The sequence below is a fragment of the Lissotriton vulgaris genome, chromosome 8 (genome assembly GCF_964263255.1).
Source record: "Lissotriton vulgaris chromosome 8, aLisVul1.2, whole genome shotgun sequence".
Taxonomy (NCBI): domain Eukaryota; kingdom Metazoa; phylum Chordata; class Amphibia; order Caudata; family Salamandridae; genus Lissotriton; species Lissotriton vulgaris.
Window position 1 is genome coordinate 626,300,836 of NC_141696.1, and position 18,703 is coordinate 626,319,538.

Consider the following 18,703-nt stretch of genomic DNA (forward strand, 5'->3'; position numbering starts at 1 on the left):
ATACTGGAACACGGCACCCCGCTTAATTTTGTCTAGCATCCCTCTCACATTCCAACTCATGACCAGTAGCGATCCGGGGCCTACCCGTCCTCCCTCCCTGACAGTAGACATCTGAACAATATGACTAGTATAGGACTAGGAGTCCCAGCATCCAGCCAGCATGGTACATGGCAAACATTAGGCTGTAGAGCGCACGCAAGCAAGGCCCCCCCCCCAAACATCCCAAGGACACCCTTCCCCCCCATCCTCCCCCCACCCCGCACCTCCCAAACATGGAAGCACCTGTCGCGGACGGATGACGACCAAGCTCCCAATGGGGGAGCAATCGCCGCATCCTCCAATGGATCCCCAAGTAACAGCCCATAAGAACTAGGCCGTCACTCCCACCCTCCCATGTTGAACAGGACAGGCTCCCAGCCTAAATCTACATTGCACCTGGGCTTCTATTAATAGCATACACATTAATCAGAGTTCATGTCCCACTATCATCAAGGCACTACAGGCTGCTGATCTTGTGTCGGGTTGACCTGACGTACGGCCGAGCCTGAGCGTGAACTCCTGCCTGAGCGCGACCCTCTGCATCGCTGACGCTGGCTCCGTAAGCCCTCCCTGGCAGGCCCACTCGAGGAAGAGTCCGACTCTCCGTCCCTGGCAGTGTTGAGGCGAATTTCGACCGTCTCATAAGTCCACTGAAACACTTCTTCAGGAGTGTCAAAAAACAATGTGCGGGACTTATAGACAACTCGCAGCTGCGCCGGATAGAGTAGCGCATATTGGAGCTTTAGATCTCGGAGACGGGCTTTGGCAGGGAGGAAGGATTGGCACTGCTGCTGCACTAGCCTCGTGTAGTGCTTTGGTTCCAAGCAAATGGGTTTCCTGCAACAAAAGAACATCCACACCCACCCTATTGGCATACTGGAACACGGCACCCCGCTTAATTTTGTCTAGCATCCCTCTCACATTCCAACTCATGACCAGTAGCGATCCGGGGCCTACCCGTCCTCCCTCCCTGACAGTAGACATCTGAACAATATGACTAGTATAGGACTAGGAGTCCCAGCATCCAGCCAGCATGGTACATGGCAAACATTAGGCTGTAGAGCGCACGCAAGCAAGGCCCCCCCCCAAAACATCCCAAGAACACCCTTCCCCCCCATCCTCCCCCCACCCCGCACCTCCCAAACATGGAAGCACCTGTCGCGGACGGATGACGACCAAGCTCCCAATGGGGCAGCAATCGCCGCATCCTCCAATGGATCCCCAAGTAACAGCCCATAAGAACTAGGCCGTCACTCCCACCCTCCCATGTTGAACAGGACAGGCTCCCAGCCTAAATCTACATTGCACCTGGGCTTCTATTAATTGCATACACATTAATCAGAGTTCATGTCCCACTGTCATCAAGGCACTACAGGCTGCTGATCTTGTGTCGGGTTGACCTGACGTACGGCCGAGCCTGAGCGTGAACTCCTGCCTGAGCGCGACCCTCTGCATCGCTGACGCTGGCTCCGTAAGCCCTCCCTGGCAGGCCCACTCGAGGAAGAGTCCGACTCTCCGTCCCTGGCAGTGTTGAGGCGAATTTCGACCGTCTCATAAGTCCACTGAAACACTTCTTCAGGAGTGTCAAAAAACAATGTGCGGGACTTATAGACAACTCGCAGCCGCGCCGGATAGAGTAGCGCATATTGGAGCTTTAGATCTCGGAGACGGGCTTTGGCAGGGAGGAAGGATTGGCACTGCTGCTGCACTAGCCTCGTGTAGTCCGGGAAGATCATTCTAGTGGCGTTGTCGTGTGTGAGAGTACCTTTAATTCTCGCCTGCCGCAGGATAGCATCCCGATCCGCATAATTCAGGAATTTAGCAATGATCGGTCTCGGGACCTTCTGCACCAGTGTTCGATGGGCTCTCTCCACCACGAAGCATCTAGACAGGGCATCTGCCGGGATCCAGCCCTCCAGCTACTGCGCTATAAAGGTCTCCGTTCTGCTCCCCTCACACCCTTCCGGAAAGCCAACGAAGCGCAGGTTGTTGTGTCGGGCCCGTCCTTCCGCATCCTACGCCCTCAGGAACAGGCCCTTCTGCACTTTCTCCATGTCTGCGACCTTCCGTTTAAGGGTAGACACGTCGTCCTCAACTCCAGATATCCGAGTCTCCGCACTTGTAATGCGCTCTACCGCATTCCTCAAGTCCTGTCGGAGAAGGGTAACATCCGCCACGACCGCCCCTATCTTCGCGTCGAGCATGTCCCTCGACTGCGTGATTGCGGCAAGCAAAGCCGCATTGTCCGGAGCGGGCGCCGAGGGGCCACTAGATCCCACCGCCTCTGTATACTTGTCATTGGGCCCATGTTTACCCTGTCCCCCTCCGGCCCCTCCTCGTGTAATGGCTCACTGTTAGCGCCACGCAGGATATGAGTCCTACTGGTGGCTCGAATATGCCGGCAGCTGACTAGGGCCGGGGGGTCAGGAGCAACAGCAATCAACGGGTATAAGTCAGGAGTCCGCGTCCACCCACACTGGCACAGTGTCGCGCCGCTCCTGTCCCGACCACGCGCTCAAATGTCTTGGGGACTCTCACTCAGGCACCCCCCGCCCAGACTGGCCTCCGGCAGCACCCCTCCGGTCCCACACAGTCTCTGGGTCCTACCCACCGGGGCCCGAACTGACCCCCGAATTCTCAACTGAGGGAGCGCAGCACTCAACGCTGGTCTCCGCTGGTAGGCCGCCTCAGGCAGGGCTTTAGTAGGCACTCTCCTCCCCACTGGGGCTCTCCGCTGCCGCCGTGATGGGCGTCCGGCTCAAGATGGTGGTGCACTCCGTCAGCCCCACCAGGGCTCAGTCTATGCTCCTCCACACGGGGTAACGCACCTCCCTGCAGGCTCCCAGCGGCAGTGGCGATGGCGCGATGTAGACCTGCACCCAGGGCAAGCCCCAAGGCTGTTCCTCTGTAGCACAGCCACCGACCGACTCACTCCCGCTCTGCCACTCCAAAGTCGGCTTCCCGGCTATGTGGGCCACACAGGATCGTCCGTGCCCACGGCTCTCCACGCACCCCGCAGACCCTTCAGCTGGTGGCCGCTGGCTCCCCCAGGTATACCCAGACCTCCTCACCGGGACCCGATTTGGTTCCCGAGCACATCCAATGCCCACCAGCAACTCGTTCGGCTCACCTCTCTGTCCCAGTGTAAAAGAGCAATTTTCTCTGGATAACCTTTCGCACACTGCTCGGCGTTAATTGCCTCTAACCCATTCGATAATTAACAAATAAAAGAGGCAGGCGCTGGAAATTGGAAAGCAGGAAACAAGTTTTAATTCTCTCCGGAGCAGAACACCTCGGTTCGGACAAACAGGGTATCGTCTCGAGGTGCTGTAATCGCATCCCTGTGGCCTGGCCTTTTATACACAGGTTAATTGCTTTATTACATACAACACATTCTTGTCAATACTTTGATGTTCGGAAAGACATCCTCGGAATCCCCGCTTCAGGACCGTTCCCACACATCTCTGCAGTAGAGGTCCCCACAACAATCTCAGCAGGCGATGGCTATCGCGCAGCTGGACATTCCATCGGGAGTGGGAATGTGTGCGATCGGTCGGATCTCATGGGGTGGAGACATTGATTAATCTCAGCTCCTTTGAAGAGAGGTGAGTTTCTACTGTAGGGGGCAATAAACTGCATCCGCAGGGCTAGGTGATGGCCTGGGATCAGCTCGGACAATCGGGCGGGGAGGAAGGGTTTATCAAAGGTCCTGTTCGCATGAAAGGGATGAAAGGGTATGTGGGTTCGGCACAGGATGTGGCTCTGAGGCAGGGTCGAGCTGAAGGTGTGTTTATGGCCCAGGCAAGCGAGTTCGAGGGCTGTCAGTGTGCGGGGGATGCTAGCGAGGTCAGGGAGATGTGTAGGTGACTGGAAATGCGTGGAGAGGCCATAGTGTCTAAAATGGCTGCCGCTTACGCGTTCGCACAGGCCTAAGAAGAGACAAGATGGCGCTGGTAATGTTCATGCTGCAAACTAGATTTCCACACCGGGGTCAGTCCGATCAGCAATGGGGGTATCATCTGACCCGCGCCGGCCGGGGCTGCCCGTTCCGAGCCCGGGCGAGGAAGACAATGAGGCGCCGGAGGGCTTCGGGCTACCCGAGCCCCCAGGAGAGACCGTATGCCAGGCCTCCCCTACCGCCGCGCATGTGGTCCCATCCAGGCCGGGCCGCACCAAAATTGAGGCCCCGGCGGCGCAGGCCCCACCAAGCTCCTCCGGTCCGGCTGCACCCCCAAGGAAAGTTATCTGCACTGGAGTTGGCGCAGGAGCACGTTCTGCGGAGGTCTGCTCTCGGCTCCTGGTACTGGCGTCGCTCCCCTCTCCGCACCAGCAGCAGCGGACACGCCCGGACCCAGCAGCCCCAAAATCAAAGTCCTGGCTGCCTAGGCCCCAACGGACCGCGTGAGACTCCGCCGCTTCGCTGGGCCGCTGCTCCTCCTCCCGGGGCTTTACCGAGCTGGAGACGCCACTGAGTGCAGCCCAGCTCCCCCGCCGTCGATCGCCGTTGCAAGGGACTCGTGTTGAAGCCCAGGGCCAGGATAAATGTTCATCAGCGTGTTAGGCTGGTCGGAGCTCAGGCTCTAAATGACCGCCATGTTCGACCGCTTGGCCACGCCCCCCAAACTCCAAATATTTATCTGTTTCCAATGGAAAAATACACTTAAAAGATATTTCAAGGCAATCCCCATCTTATCCTATGGGATGGATAGCCCTTGCAATAGTGAAAAACGCAATTTGCAGTATTTCCATATCAGGACATGTAAAACAAAATTGTACACGTCCTACCTTTTAAATGCACTGCACCCTTCCCATGGGGCTGCCTTCGGCCTACCTTAGGGGTGACTTGCATGTAGTAAAGGGGAAGGTTTGGGCCTGGAAGGGGGTACGTTTGCCAGGTCGAACTGGCAGTTTAAAACTGCACACACAGACACTGCAGTGGCAGATCTGAGACATGTTGGCAGGGCTACTCATGTGGGTGGCACAATCAGTGCTGCATGCTCACTAGTAGCATTTGATTTTCGGGCCCTGGACACACCTGGTGCACTTTACTAGGTACTTACTATTAAATCAAATGTGCAATACAATTTAGACAGAGAGCATATGCACTTTAGTGCTGGTTAGCAGTGGTATAGTGCCCAGAGTCCTAAAGCCAGCAAAAACAGGTCAGAATAAATAGGAGGAAGAAGGCATAAAGTTTAGGGATAACCCTGCAAAAAGAGCTAGGTCCAACAAGCAGTTTCTCTTTTATGTTATTTTTCTGCGCTGTTTTATTAGGCTATGTGAATATGATGTTCGGGTGATAATTGGCTATCACCTGTGCCTGTTTTAGGAGGCTAGGAACTCCTTTGACAAAAATGGTGATAGCAGTTGTAGGTGACGGGGAAAACTACTTGATGCTCAAGGCTGGACATGATTCCACTGGCAAGTTTAGAGCTTTCGTTTTTATGCTAGCCCTGTCACTTCTAAAACGTCTAGAGTTTGTAAGCAATAGATGAAGGCTATTTAGCGAGGTGGGAAGGGGGATGGTTCTAGACTGCTAGATATTTGCTAAGGTTTTAGCTATATTGTAGGTAATATCAGCAGCGGATCTTGTTTGGGCAATTAATGAACAATGTAAAAACCTCTATTTTGTCTGGTTGGAGTTTCATTTTATCTAGATGGATTGTGATGATGGAGGATAGTCGGCAGAACCTTACTGTTATATATGTTGCATCATGGGAGCCTGGAAGTTACCCATGAGGTGGCTGAGTAAAGATGTAATTCCTTTTGGTTTGTCCACCTTCCCTCTAATTTTTATTTGTGTTCTAGGCTTTGCATATTTATGAAGTAAAGCATTGTGTAACCATCTAAGGCAGTTAAACTTTTGACCTCTGTGGACCCCACTTAATCATTACTGGAATCAGAGGACTGTCACTGAATCAATATTGGAATCCAGGGACCCCCCCCCCCCCCATTCAGTCATTACTGGAAGCTGGGGACCCCTGTCTAAGCAATTTTGATGATTTGAACCACAAAAGAATACACAAAAATGCAGTCACAAGCGTGCTTCCAAGAAATACACAAATTATTAAATATTTTTTTTAATTCCAAAACAAATGTAACAAAGTCAATATTTTAACGGGAACATTGATGCTTGTCTAAATTCAACTGAGGCCACCCATCAGCGATATTATATTCTGTTTGATGCACCTGTACTGGCTGCTCCCACAAATCAATGTCTGACCATTCCAACTTACACTTAATTGTTAGCCTTCAGTTTCAAAGTACTTCACATTGACAGCATATTTTCAATTTTTAATTTTGCTTCTTTATTTATATACACTTTATTAAGATTATTAAATCTTCTAAGCTGTCGCAGACCCCAAGTAGGCATTGTAGACCTGCAGGGGTCCCAGGATCACAGATTAATAACCACTGCTCTAAGGCAACAACAAATGTCATAATGTTCAATCTAGTCCCTGTTTGTTGCAAGTGCAAAAATGTGATTGCTGAGCTTTCTATATCTGTTGCAGGAGCGCTGTGCAAGTTACGAAATTCTGAAGACGGTGAGCCCTTCGGAGGCTGCTCTTTTGAGAGATCCTAGTGTTCCTCACAAAGTTAGGTTCAGGTATGTCCATACTTATTTTTTAGCTATGAATAAGCATATGTCTGTAGTGTACACTTTTTTAAAAAAGAGATGTTTTTATGTTTTTGCATGTAGGATGAACAGAAATGTGAGGAACTATCCCTCTGTTTCTGATTCTCAGGGTGGGGTGGCCTCAAGAGCCCTCAAGCGGCTGTCTTCCTCCCGCAGTTGTCAAGTATTGGCTATTGATGATCTTTATCCCATTATGTTTAGGTTAATTAGTTCAAATCATTTGAATTGGCTCCAGATCTAGATAACCTACTCCTTGCGTCAATCATGAACCAGAGATAAAGGAAAGGGAGGAGGGAAACCATAGTTACCCTGGAGAGGGCATCTCCTACCAAAGGCAGTCTGTAGAAATACACAGTTCATGGTAAGTCAAGTCAAGTCAAGTCAAAGAATTTATATAGCGCACTACATACCCAGAGGGTCTCAAGGCGCTTAGGGAGGGGAGGAGGATTACTTGTCAAATATCCACGTTTTAAGTTGCTTTCTGAATGCTAGGTGGTTCTGGGTAAGGCGAAGGTAGGTGGGGAGTGAGTTCCATGTTTTAGCAGCCAGGTATGAGAAGGATCTGCCTCCCATGGTGGTCTTGTTGATGCGAGGTACAGTGGCGAGGGCTTGGTTGGAAGAACGTAGTTGGCGGGAGGGGGTGTAGAAGGACAGTCGTGAGTTGAGGCATTCTGGTCCGATGTCGTAGAGTGATTTGTGTGCGTGGGTTAGCAGTCGGAAAGTGATCCTCTTATTGACAGGTAGCCAGTGGAGGTCTTTCAGGTGACCAGAGATGTGTTCGTTGCGCGGGATGTCTAATATGATCCTGGCTGAGGCGTTTTGGATTCGTTGGAGTTTCTTCTGGAGTTTAGCGGTGGTACCTGCGTAGAGGGTGTTTCCGTAGTCCAGTCGGCTCGTGACCAGAGCATGGGTGACTGTTTTTCTGGTTTCGGTGGGGATCCAGCGAAATGTTTTTTTGAGCATGCGGAGAATGTTGAAGCAGGATGAGGATACGGCGCTGACTTGCCTGTTCATTGAGAGTGAAGAATCCAGGATAACGCCTAGGTTTCGTGCGTGGTCTGTCGGGATGGGTGCTTTTCCAAGGGCCTCTGGCCACCAAGAGTCGTCCCAGGCAGAGGGGGATGTACCTAAGATGAGGACTTCTGTTTTATCTGAGTTCAGTTTCAGACGGCTGTGTTTCATCCATTCGGCGACTTCTTTCATTCCTTCGTGTAGGTTAGTTTTGGCGGTGCTGGGGTCATTGGTGAGAGAAAGGATTAGTTGAGTGTCATCCGCGTAAGAGATGATGTTGAGGTTGTGTTGGCGGGCGATGGCCGCGAGGGGGCTCATATATACGTTGAAGAGGGTGGGGCTGAGTGAGGATCCTTGTGGTACGCCACAGATGACTTCACTGGCCTCGGACTTGAATGGTGGAAGGCGGACTTTCTGGGTTCTTCCGGTGAGGAACGAGGTGATCCATTCAAGTGCTTTTCCTTGTATTCCGATGTTTCTGAGGCGTTGTAAAAGGGTGCTGTGGCAGACTGTGTCGAAGGCTGCAGAGAGGTCGAGGAGGATGAGGGCGACTGTGTCTCCATTGTCCAGTAGAGTTCGAATGTCGTCTGTTGCTGCGATGAGGGCGGTCTCAGTGCTGTGTTTTGCTCGGAAGCCGGACTGTGAGGAGTCGAGGGATTTGTTGGTTTTGAGGAAGGCGGCGAGCTGGTTGTTGACCGCTTTCTCGATGACTTTGGCCGGGAAAAGGAAGGAGCGAGATGGGACAGTAGTTTTTGAGTTCGGTGGGGTCCGCTGTTGGTTTTTTCAGAAGGGCGGTGAGTTCAGCGTGTTTCCAGCTTTCCGGGAAGGTGGCGGAGTTGAAGGAGCAGTTGATGACGTCTCGGAGGTGCGGTGCTATGACGGAGTCTGCTTTGTTGAAGATGTGGTGAGGACATGGGTCTGTGGGGGATCCTGAGTGGATGGAGTTCATCAGGCGGATGGTGTCCTCAGTGGAGATTGGGTTCCAGTCGTTAAGGGTGTTCAAGGGGGGAGAATGTTCAGCATATGGTTGGGTGGGTTGGACTCCGGGTTGGTTGTCGAAGCTGTTGTGGATGTCTGCAATTTTGTTGTGGAAGAATGAGGCTAGGGAGTCGCAGAGGGCTTGAGAGGGGGTGATGTCGTTGGAGTTGGCCGAGGGATTGGTAAATTCCTTGACGATGTTGAAAAGTTCCTTGCTGTTGTGGGCGTTGTTGTCAAGTCGATCCTTGAATGCTGTTTTCTTGGCCTTTCGGATAAGTTGGTGGTGTGTGCGGGTGGCGTTTTTGAAGGCGTCCTTGGTGCTAGTGGTAGGGTCTTTTTTCCAGGCCTTTTCAAGGGAGCGGCAGAGTTTCTTGGACTTCTTAAGATCATCGTTGAACCATGAGGCCTTCTTGCTGCCAGGTTTGCTTTGACGTTTTTTCAGTGGTGCTAAGGTGTCGGCGGTGTTGGATAACCATAGGGTGAAGTTGGCGGCGGCTTGGTCTGGGTTAGAAGAGTGGGCTGGGGTGTTTAGAAGGAGCGATGAGGAGATCTGGTCGATGGTGATTTTGTTCCAGTTTCTTTGCAGAGTTGGTTGGAGGTGGTTGATGGGTTTTGGCTTGTTGTAGGTGAAGTGAACGCAGCTGTGGTCAGTCCAGAGGAGGTCCGTAGTGTGGCTGAAGGAGACATGATTGCTGGAGGTGAAGATAGGGTCAAGTGTGTGACCTGCAATGTGGGTGGAGGAAGTGACAAGTTGTTTAAGTCCGAGGTTGGCGAGGTTGTCCAAGAGGGTGGTGGTGTTGCGGTCGTTGTTCTTTTCAAGGTGAAAGTTGAGGTCTCCCAGAAGGATGTAGTCTTTGGAGGGGAGCGCGTGTGGAGTGATGAAGTCCGTGATGTCTTCACTGAATTTTGAGCGGGGTCCTGGTGGTCTGTAGAGGAGGGTGCCTCTGAGTGTGGTCTTGGGGTCGGTGTGGATCTGGAAGTGAAGGTGTTCGGAGTTGGCGAGATTGACGTCAGAGCTGGTTGAGATGCAGATGGATTTCCTATGGACGATAGCGATTCCTCCTCCTGTGTGGCCGGTACGGTCCTTGCGTATGATCTTATAGTCTTCAGGGATGGCAATGGTGATGTCTGTGGCGGAGGAAGCGTTCATCCATGTTTCCGTTAGGAAGGCGACGTCTGGAGAGATGGTGTCTAGTAGATTCCATAGGTCAATGGCGTGCTTGTGGACCGATCGGGTGTTGAGAAGGATGCATTGTAGGTGATTTGGGTCGGGAATCTGTGGTGTGGTCGTAGCGGAGATGTTGTCGGTGCCGATGAATTTGCAGGAGTAGCATGAGAAAGGTCCATGGGTGTTTCCAGGAGCGGCTTGGACGCAGTTGGGGGCGCGACCGGGGTTAAGGGCTAGGAGGGTGGCGGCATCGTAGGTAGTGCGGGAGGGCTGGGCAGCGCGAGGGGCAGGGGGTATGGCGCTGGGCGCGGTCCAGGCGCGGACGGGCGTAGACGGGCTTACCTTTGGCGCACCTTCGGCGCGAATGGGGCGCGGTCGCTGCGCGTGAACGCTGCGCGCGGGAACAACTGTCATAAATGGATAGTGGAGGGGGAGGGGCGAGGGCGGTTCAGCTGGGAGGCGGGGCGGGCTCAGGAAGCACAACAACAACAACAGGGACAAAATGGAGGGGGGAGCAGAGCAGGGCGCCGGGGGGATATCGCGCTAAAATCAAATTACAAAGCTCAAATGGTACAGGCAGGCGAGGCAAGCACAAATTAAATAGCAGGCGAAAAAACAATGGCACAGTAAAAATGCTAAACAGCACAGCTTCTAGGGCGCCGGGGGGGATATCGCGCTAAAATCAAATTACAAAGCTGGAATGGTACAGGCAGGCCAAGCGAGCACAAATTAAATAGCAGGCGAAAAAACAATGGCACAGTGGAAATGCTAATCAGCACAGCTTCTACGATACCGTGTCTCGGCAGAGAGACAGGGGAGCGAACCACTCAGGGCAGAGGCGATGAGGGGTCACAGCGCTGCGAGGTCCGGGGGCGCCGTAAATAGGTAGTGGGAGGGCGGTTCAGCTGGGAGGCGGGGCGGGCTCAGGAAGCACAACAACAACAACAGGGACAAAATGGAGGGGGGAGCAGAGCAGGGCGCCGGGGGGATATCGCGCTAAAATCAAATTACAAAGCTCAAATGGTACAGGTAGGCGAGGCAAGCACAAATTAAATAGCAGGCGAAAAAACAATGGCACAGTAAAAATGCTAAACAGCACAGCTTCTAGGGCGCCGGGGGGGATATCGCGCTAAAATCAAATTACAAAGCTGGAATGGTACAGGCAGGCGAAGCGAGCACAAATTAAATAGCAGGCGAAAAAACAATGGCACAGTGGAAATGCTAATCAGCACAGCTTCTACGATACCGTGTCTCGGCAGAGAGACAGGGGAGCGAACCACTCAGGGCAGAGGCGATGAGGGGTCACAGCGCTGCGAGGTCCGGGGGCGCCGTAAATAGGTAGTGGGAGGGCGGTTCAGCTGGGAGGCGGGGCGGGCTCAGGAAGCACAACAACAACAACAGGGACAAAATGGAGGGGGGAGCAGAGCAGGGCGCCGGGGGGATATCGCGCTAAAATCAAATTACAAAGCTCAAATGGTACAGGCAGGCGAGGCAAGCACAAATTAAATAGCAGGCGAAAAAACAATGGCACAGTAAAAATGCTAAACAGCACAGCTTCTAGGGCGCCGGGGGGGATATCGCGCTAAAATCAAATTACAAAGCTGGAATGGTACAGGCAGGCGAAGCGAGCACAAATTAAATAGCAGGCGAAAAAAACAATGGCACAGTAAAAATGCTAAACAGCACAGCTTCTAGGGCGCCGGGGGGGATATCGCGCTAAAATCAAATTACAAAGCTGGAATGGTACAGGCAGGCGAAGGGAGCACAAATTAAATAGCAGGCGAAAAAACAATGGCACAGTGAAAATGCTAATCAGCACAGCTTCTACGATACCGTGTCTCGGCAGAGAGACAGGGGAGCGAACCACTCAGGGCAGAGGCGATGAGGGGAGATGAGGAGACCCTCATTATTGAAAGAGTGATAGACTTTACTCACCACCTCAGCATCTCTACTGAAATGAACGCAGAAGAGAAATTCCAGTTGAAAATAAATGTGCTCTAAATGCAACATATGCTCACCTACAAAATCTGCGAATGGTTACCTGGGGGGTATTAAATAGAGTTACAGCAGGGTTAGGCCAAGCAAGCACAAAGAAAGCCCTGGTGACGTTGGCACTTATCCTTCACACATCGTAGTGAAACCATGGGCATTGTATGGGTTACCTTGAGTTTTCCAGTCACCCTCATTGGGATTCACACGAAAATGGCTCTACCTATCGTTGTTCCTTGAAAATGTCCACGCAGTAAGAGTGCTAATGTCATGGCTCCCTTCCCTCTATGATATTTTAAGACTAATCTCCCCTCTGCTACCTGTGCTGCTTCACAAGAATGGATTTCAGTGGGGGAGAATGCTTGAACACAATCCCCTTGAAGTTGATTTTACATATTAAGTAGATTACACTCCTATAAAATAGTTGACAAAACATCTGATGATATGAATACTCACAAAAATACCTCTTAGTGATTTCTTCTCTATCTGTTTGTTTTTGAAGTGTAAAAAGGTTGACAGAGTTCAGGCCTACCTATGCATCAGCCTTCTTCAGGAGACCCACAGAATTGTATGGTATTTGTATTAGAACGACTTTCATTCCTATCAGTCACAGCTGCTTGAATGCTTCAGAAAGGGGTGAAATAATCAGTCTTTTTATGTGGTGTTGGCAGCGTAGACAACATAAATTATTCTCACATAACGATTCTCATGCAACCCCCCTCTGTGGCCATCGTTTTTTGTGCTCAGAACTGTTGGTCAGTGACCTTTGGAAAGGCATTACTCACATGTTTCCTTAGGCCCTACACGCTCCCTCCTGTAACACGCTTGGAATATGGGTGACAACTTCCAATTTAGCATTTCTAAAATTATGATTCCTAGGCACATGTATAGTAATCAGAACCATCGAACACCATTATTATAAACTAGATGGTTACTCTCCCAATTAACCATTTTAATAACATATTTTATTGATTTTTCAGCAATAGTATCATTGATTGTAAATCGTCCAGAGTGTTAGACATTAAGTATACATCATTAACCATTGTTTAGCTGTTAGAGAACCATGGACCTAAAAAGAATATTTGATGTCCTCAATTGTCAAATTCTTTTTAACAGACTTTTGAACTGTGCTATTTATTTTGTGCTGTAGTAGGTAAGATTAACCACTACCACAGATCGGTAGAAATCTTTATTGCATGATTAAAAAACCTTTGCAAGTTACAGAATTTTAAGAACGATATATCAATGAATACATATAAAAATAAGTATAGGATCATATGCGTTATGAAGATTATAAAAATGTGTAAAAACATACTTATAAAAAGGAGAGCTAAGAATCATGTCCATTATACAATAAGGTGGCAGTTGGAACTAGGCTAGTAATTGTGCTGGTGAGAAATCACGTACTTGGGACACCTCACCAAGTTTTTTATATGCTTGTTCCAAAAACCTTACTAGGGCACAGTTTAATTTAGTGTTCCGAGGGTCAAAGCAAGCCAAGACTGCTGCTCTACACGATCTAATCATGTTTGTGTTCCAGAGTTTCCTCAGGAGGGACCGCCTTTCGTTCAGCAGGTTTGGGCAAAGACAAAGGATGTGTACTATGTCTTCTTTTTGATTCCCGCAGAGTCTACATTGTTCCTGTCCGTGGGCTCTTTTCCATTTTGGCAAATGGACCAACAGGTTGATTACTCCCATTCTCAGCTTTAGGAAACTTAATTTTGTTCGAGTAGTGAATGGTTGAGTTAGGTACTCCTGTGGGGTCAACTGGACATAGGATTGCAAGGACATCCATCCGTGACTTCTTTTTGCCAGCCGAGCCTTGTCTTCCACGGAAGAGAGCTTTTTTATGCTTATTTTCGCTAGTCGTTTAAATTCATTATGGCTTACCTGCATGCCCCAAAGGTCTTTCAGGCCTAGTGTTCTTAATCCTCTTTCCCAATATGCATGCCCTGCTCGCCATAGATTCATTTGAAGGCAAGACCATAGATGTTGTGCTAGGCTGCCTTCCTTCGATGACCTCAATTTATGACAGCACATTAGAAAACTCAAGGCTCTGGCAAGTGATTGGTGGCAGATTCCCAGTTCCAACCTAATTTGGGCCGGTGATGTTTGACTTGGTAGCTTGAACACTATTCTATAAATTTTTGTAATAATTTTGTCCAGTTGGCCACTATCCAAACCTTTTAGGACCTCGCTTCCGTAGGTTAATGTGGGAATAATTTTTGCTTGCGCTACCTGGATTGTTGGAGCGAACGTTGGGCCTTGTAGTTTCTTATGTATAGAGCTGATTGCGAAGGCAAGCGCAGAACCCTTCTTTTTTTGTTCTTCTAGATGTGTTTTGTATCTACCGTTGTTGTTAAAAGAGACACCAAGGTACTTGTGGCATTTGGATTCAGCAATCCTTTCTTGATTCAAGACCCAAACCAGCTTCTTGGCCTTTCCTGAACGCACCGCCAAAATTTTGGTCTTCTTGCTGTTTATCAGGAGCTCATTCTTATTTGAATAGTCAGAGATGGCGTCCATGAGTCTTTGCAGGCCGATCTTTGTTTTGCTAAGAAGTACTACATCATCAGCGTATAGAAGATTTGACAACAAGAAACCAGCTACTTTGGGAGAATGAGAATTTACCTTATTTAAGGCTTCCGGAAGGTCGGATAGAAACAAGTTAAAAAGTGTGGGGGCAAGGACACATCCTTGTTTAAGCCCTTTTGTCGTCGGAATTGGACGTGATAGTCTGGACCCGTCCCCAATCTTTATCCTGACCCATGTGTCCTGATGGAGAAGCTGTATAGCTCTTAAAAGATCATTTGGGATGTTTAAACTGTACAGCTTCTGCCAGAGCTTAGCTCTATTCACCTTGTCGAAGGCAGCTTTATAATCAATAAATCCCATATAAAGTGGGCAAGTGCTTACCTCTGCCTGATCGATCAGACAAGAGAGGGTCAGAAGATTGACCGAGGTGCCGGTGTTGCTTGTGAAACCAGTTTGGTTCGGAGGAATTACGGAATGATCATCAGCCCAAGTTCTAAGTGAGTTAAGTAGCAAACCAGCAAAATACTTTGCTTCATTGTCAATGAGGGCTATGAGGCGATAGTTCCCGGGAGATTTTTTATCCCCTCCTTTGAAGATTGGTGCCAAAATGGATCCCTGCCAGGAGGGTGGTATGATGTTATTTTGCAGGATACAGTTGAAGAGGGTGGTTAGCTTCAAGGCCCAGTAGGTTGTGTCCTCCTTAAACAGGGCCTGAGGAATTCCACTAGGGCCTGGGGCACCGTCCTTCCGACCCTTTTTGATCAGTTTTTCAACTTGGGCCACCTCGATTGTTGTTGATTCGTTGTTGCTTTGCGACATGGGGCACTCATTTGGTTGCGCAGTTTTCTGGCCAACGTTGAAAGATTCCTTCATTGAAGGGGATTTGATGTTACAATCAGTTGGATTAGCAGGCACTTTGTGAGCAAGAATGTCTTCGACATTAAGATTCTGATGAAGGGTTTTTACTTTTTGGTCATTAAAGTGAAGATACAGATATGCGACCCACTCAGTCTCCAGTATGCATGAGGACGCAACCTTCGGGGCTTGCCCAGAAATGCTATTGATGGTTCGCCAGAACCTAGCGGAATTGTTTGTTTTAATGTCATTTTGCAGCCTAGCCCAGAAGGAGTTCCAGAGACTTCTGCGTTGTTCTCTTTTAGCCTTCTTTAGGTAGCTGCGAGCCTCTCTCAAATTTGTTATCAACTGAGGATCCGTAGGATTTGTTTTTAAAGCCCGCCATGACCGATTCATGTTTCTTGTAGCAGATTGTATTGCGGGGTTGTGACTGGGCGTCTGGCTTTGCCCGTACAAGTTCGCCTGCCTTATTGGTTTTGCATGTTTGTCGATCAGTTCGATTGCGAATGTTGACCAGTTAGCAATTACATCGTTTGTGGGCCTCCTGGTGCCCTCCATAATAAGTTTGGCATCTGCTGCTATTTGTTGAAAGTTGCTGAAGGAGCACTTGATGCGTTTTAAGTTTATTGTGTAGCAGTCAGATGGCAGTGACCTATCTTCTTCATGTTGAATTAATCTGGTCATAAGCGATATTTCTTGTGGGCGGTGGTCACTTTCAGTTCTGCTTCCAAGGCTAAAGCCTATTATTTGGCGGAGAAGTGGAAGACTGACAAAGGTATAGTCAATTAGCGAAGCGCCATTTTTACTCAGATAGGAGAAGCAAGGTGGCTTGTCTGAAGGAAAGCGCCCGTTTAAGGCTCTGAGGCCCAGATTTTCCAGGTTGCCTTGTAAGGAGCGTCCTTTGGAGTCGTTCTTGTGCCAACCTGGGGGGTCCTGCGGGGGTATGACCCAAATGCTATCATGTGATTTGGTTATCTCGTTTTTGCCCAGGTCCGACATTAGCCACATGTTGAAATCACCTGATAGTATTATTTCTGGTTCAAGGGGTCCGATTTTTGCTCTTAGTACAGTTGCTATTGCTTCTTCTGAGAAGGAATGCCTTGATACTGTGGTTGGACGGACATAGGCATTCATTAAGAGCAGGGTCCTGCACTGGGCTTTGTCGGAGGTAAAGGAAATTCCCACGCACTGGAGGGAATGTGATGAGCCACCTAAGTCCCATGAAGTGATTGCGTTTTTGATGGATATGTAAATTGCTAGGCCACCACTGCCTCTTCCCGAAGATTTCAGTTTTTGTGCTGGAATATGATGGGTTTTGAAGCCTTCGATTTGCTGCGGTTCGAGGAGCCATGTCTCTTGAAGTAGTAGTATCTCGAATTCCTGAAAATAAGAGATTATGGCTTTGTCTTCCAGTTTGTTGGCTAGTCCGTTTATGTTCCAAGAGCATATCTTTAGAGGGCACATGTTTAGGTCCTTTACACTGTTATTCTGTCATCGTAACAGGCGAGTTGTGTTTAGGGTGCCTGCCAACCATGACCATGTGCCGACCTCGTCCCGATCCCTATTTGGTGTGCGCCAGTCATCTCTCAATATTCTTTGTTTGTCTTCGCGGGTGGGAGTTTTATTGCATGCGCCCCTGAGGACTGAGTACACTTCGCCCCTTTCTGCCCGTGTGTGCTTAAGTTCTTGATTTGCCAGCAAGACATGTGGGTATCCCGCTACCCTGCCAGGTTGTAGCAGTATACCCCACTGCTTGAAGGTATCTGTGTGCCCTAGGATGGTGTTCGTTACCTCTGCCGATCTCCAAGTGACCTTAGTGGTTTCATTTATTTGGCCATGACTTGGTGCAATGAATTCAATCGATGTAATATCTTGTGTGGTTATACCGTTTAGCAGACCAGTGGCTTGTATTAGTTTTAAGATGTTACCACGATTGAGGATATCGTGGCTTCCTTTGGACTTGTACTCCGGATAGAAGAGTGTAAAGTTGGAGTCGCCGCATGAAGGGGACTTATTCAGCCTTGAAATTGCCTCTGATGTTTGGGCGCAAGTCCCATGATCTGTGCTTGCCGAGGGCTCAAGATTCAGTGCCTCCTTCTGATCGCTAGGGCTCTTTTGGGTTTTACGCCCTACCGCAGCTCCCTTATCTCTCACGGGGCTTACGCCCTCATGGTTTTTGACAGAGCTGTTGGTATGCACCTGATTTGAAGTGATGCTTTGGTCGACTTGTTTTGCAGGGTGACCGGGATTTTGGCCCTGGTCCTTTACGTCCTGCGGCAGAGGAGTATTTGAAGGAGGCGTGTTGGTAGTTGTGATTTGCTCCCTTGACCCACTGGCCGCCTTTTTTCCTAAAGTTGTCCGTGTTGATACCTTTTCTGTTGGCGTGGGGGAAGCCCCGCTCGTCCTACTTTTCCTTTCAAGCAGTGTTGGTGGTTCTTCTAATTTAGTTCTTGATTCCTCAGTATCTTTTGGGTTAACACACTCTGTAGCTATTGGACGTCTAAGGGTGTTAAACAACGGGTAAAGGCTCAGCTCTTGTTTGCGTTTACCCAGTTTATTGCGGCCTTTCCGCTTCCTTTGTCTTTTCCCCTTTCCCACAGGATCTCCCCATGCTTGTTCGATTGGAGATGGAGGGGAGGAATTTGCTCTATCGGCAGTTGGAGTTTTTTCCTGTTCACTCTTTTGACAGACAGTTCCCGATGTGTCATGTGGTTGAGGGAAATCGATTTCTGTGACTCCTCGTTCCTTTGAGTTTGTTCTCCTTTTTACTATGTTGTCCTCACTTAGGACGCTGTCACTGCAGTTTCCCGGGGGGGGCTTAAGATATGTAATTTCTTTTAGATCTGCCAGAAGGTTTTCCATAATCCCTGGGAGTGTGCTAAGTTTCTCTATTATAGGTGAACAGTCACATCCTTGTTGCGGGAGGTCTACTGCTGCCTGGGCCCGTCGGATCAAGCTATTGAGGTTTGAGATCTTATCGTCGATTTTGACTACATACACAGCCAGTGTATTCAAGAGGCTTATTTGGATATCCATTTTGTTAGCTTGGTAGGTCATTGCTTCAGCTGACCTTTGGAGGATATCCAAGGCAGTGGCCCATGCCTTTTCTTGAGTGTAGTCCTCGTTTTTCACTTCCTTTGGTGACGACGATGGCCCAGGGTTACCAGGGATGGTATTTCCGTATGAGAGCAGCATTTTCTCCCATTCCTTTGACTCAAGGTAGGAAAGATCTTTTTCTGCTGGTTCAGTTTCCTCTATGAGTGTCATGGGCTCAGAAACACAGGCTTTAGGTTGTTCCCGTTGGACGTGGACAGTTTCGCCGTCCTCAGGTGGAGAAGAGATGACAAAGTCTTCCTTCTTCTTTTCCATTTTACTAGCTTTTTTAGGATGAGTTACGGGATCGCGAGTTTGGCTGCAAGGTATACTGAAACTGGCCTCACGAAGGGCAAGGTTGGTTGCAACCGGAATTCTCATTGTCCCTCCATTTGGTT

At 49.4% G+C, this 18,703-nt stretch overlaps 1 protein-coding gene across 1 annotated transcript in view; it reads left to right on the top strand.

Moving 5' to 3' along the window:
• C8HXorf58 (chromosome 8 CXorf58 homolog) overlaps nt 1–18,703 on the top strand; it is a 767,449-nt gene that overhangs the window by 409,509 nt on the left and 339,237 nt on the right. The window contains exon 4 of the mRNA XM_086933357.1: nt 6,552–6,646. Coding sequence (XP_086789483.1) covers nt 6,552–6,646 — 95 coding nt within the window. The remainder of the gene's footprint in view (nt 1–6,551; nt 6,647–18,703) is intronic.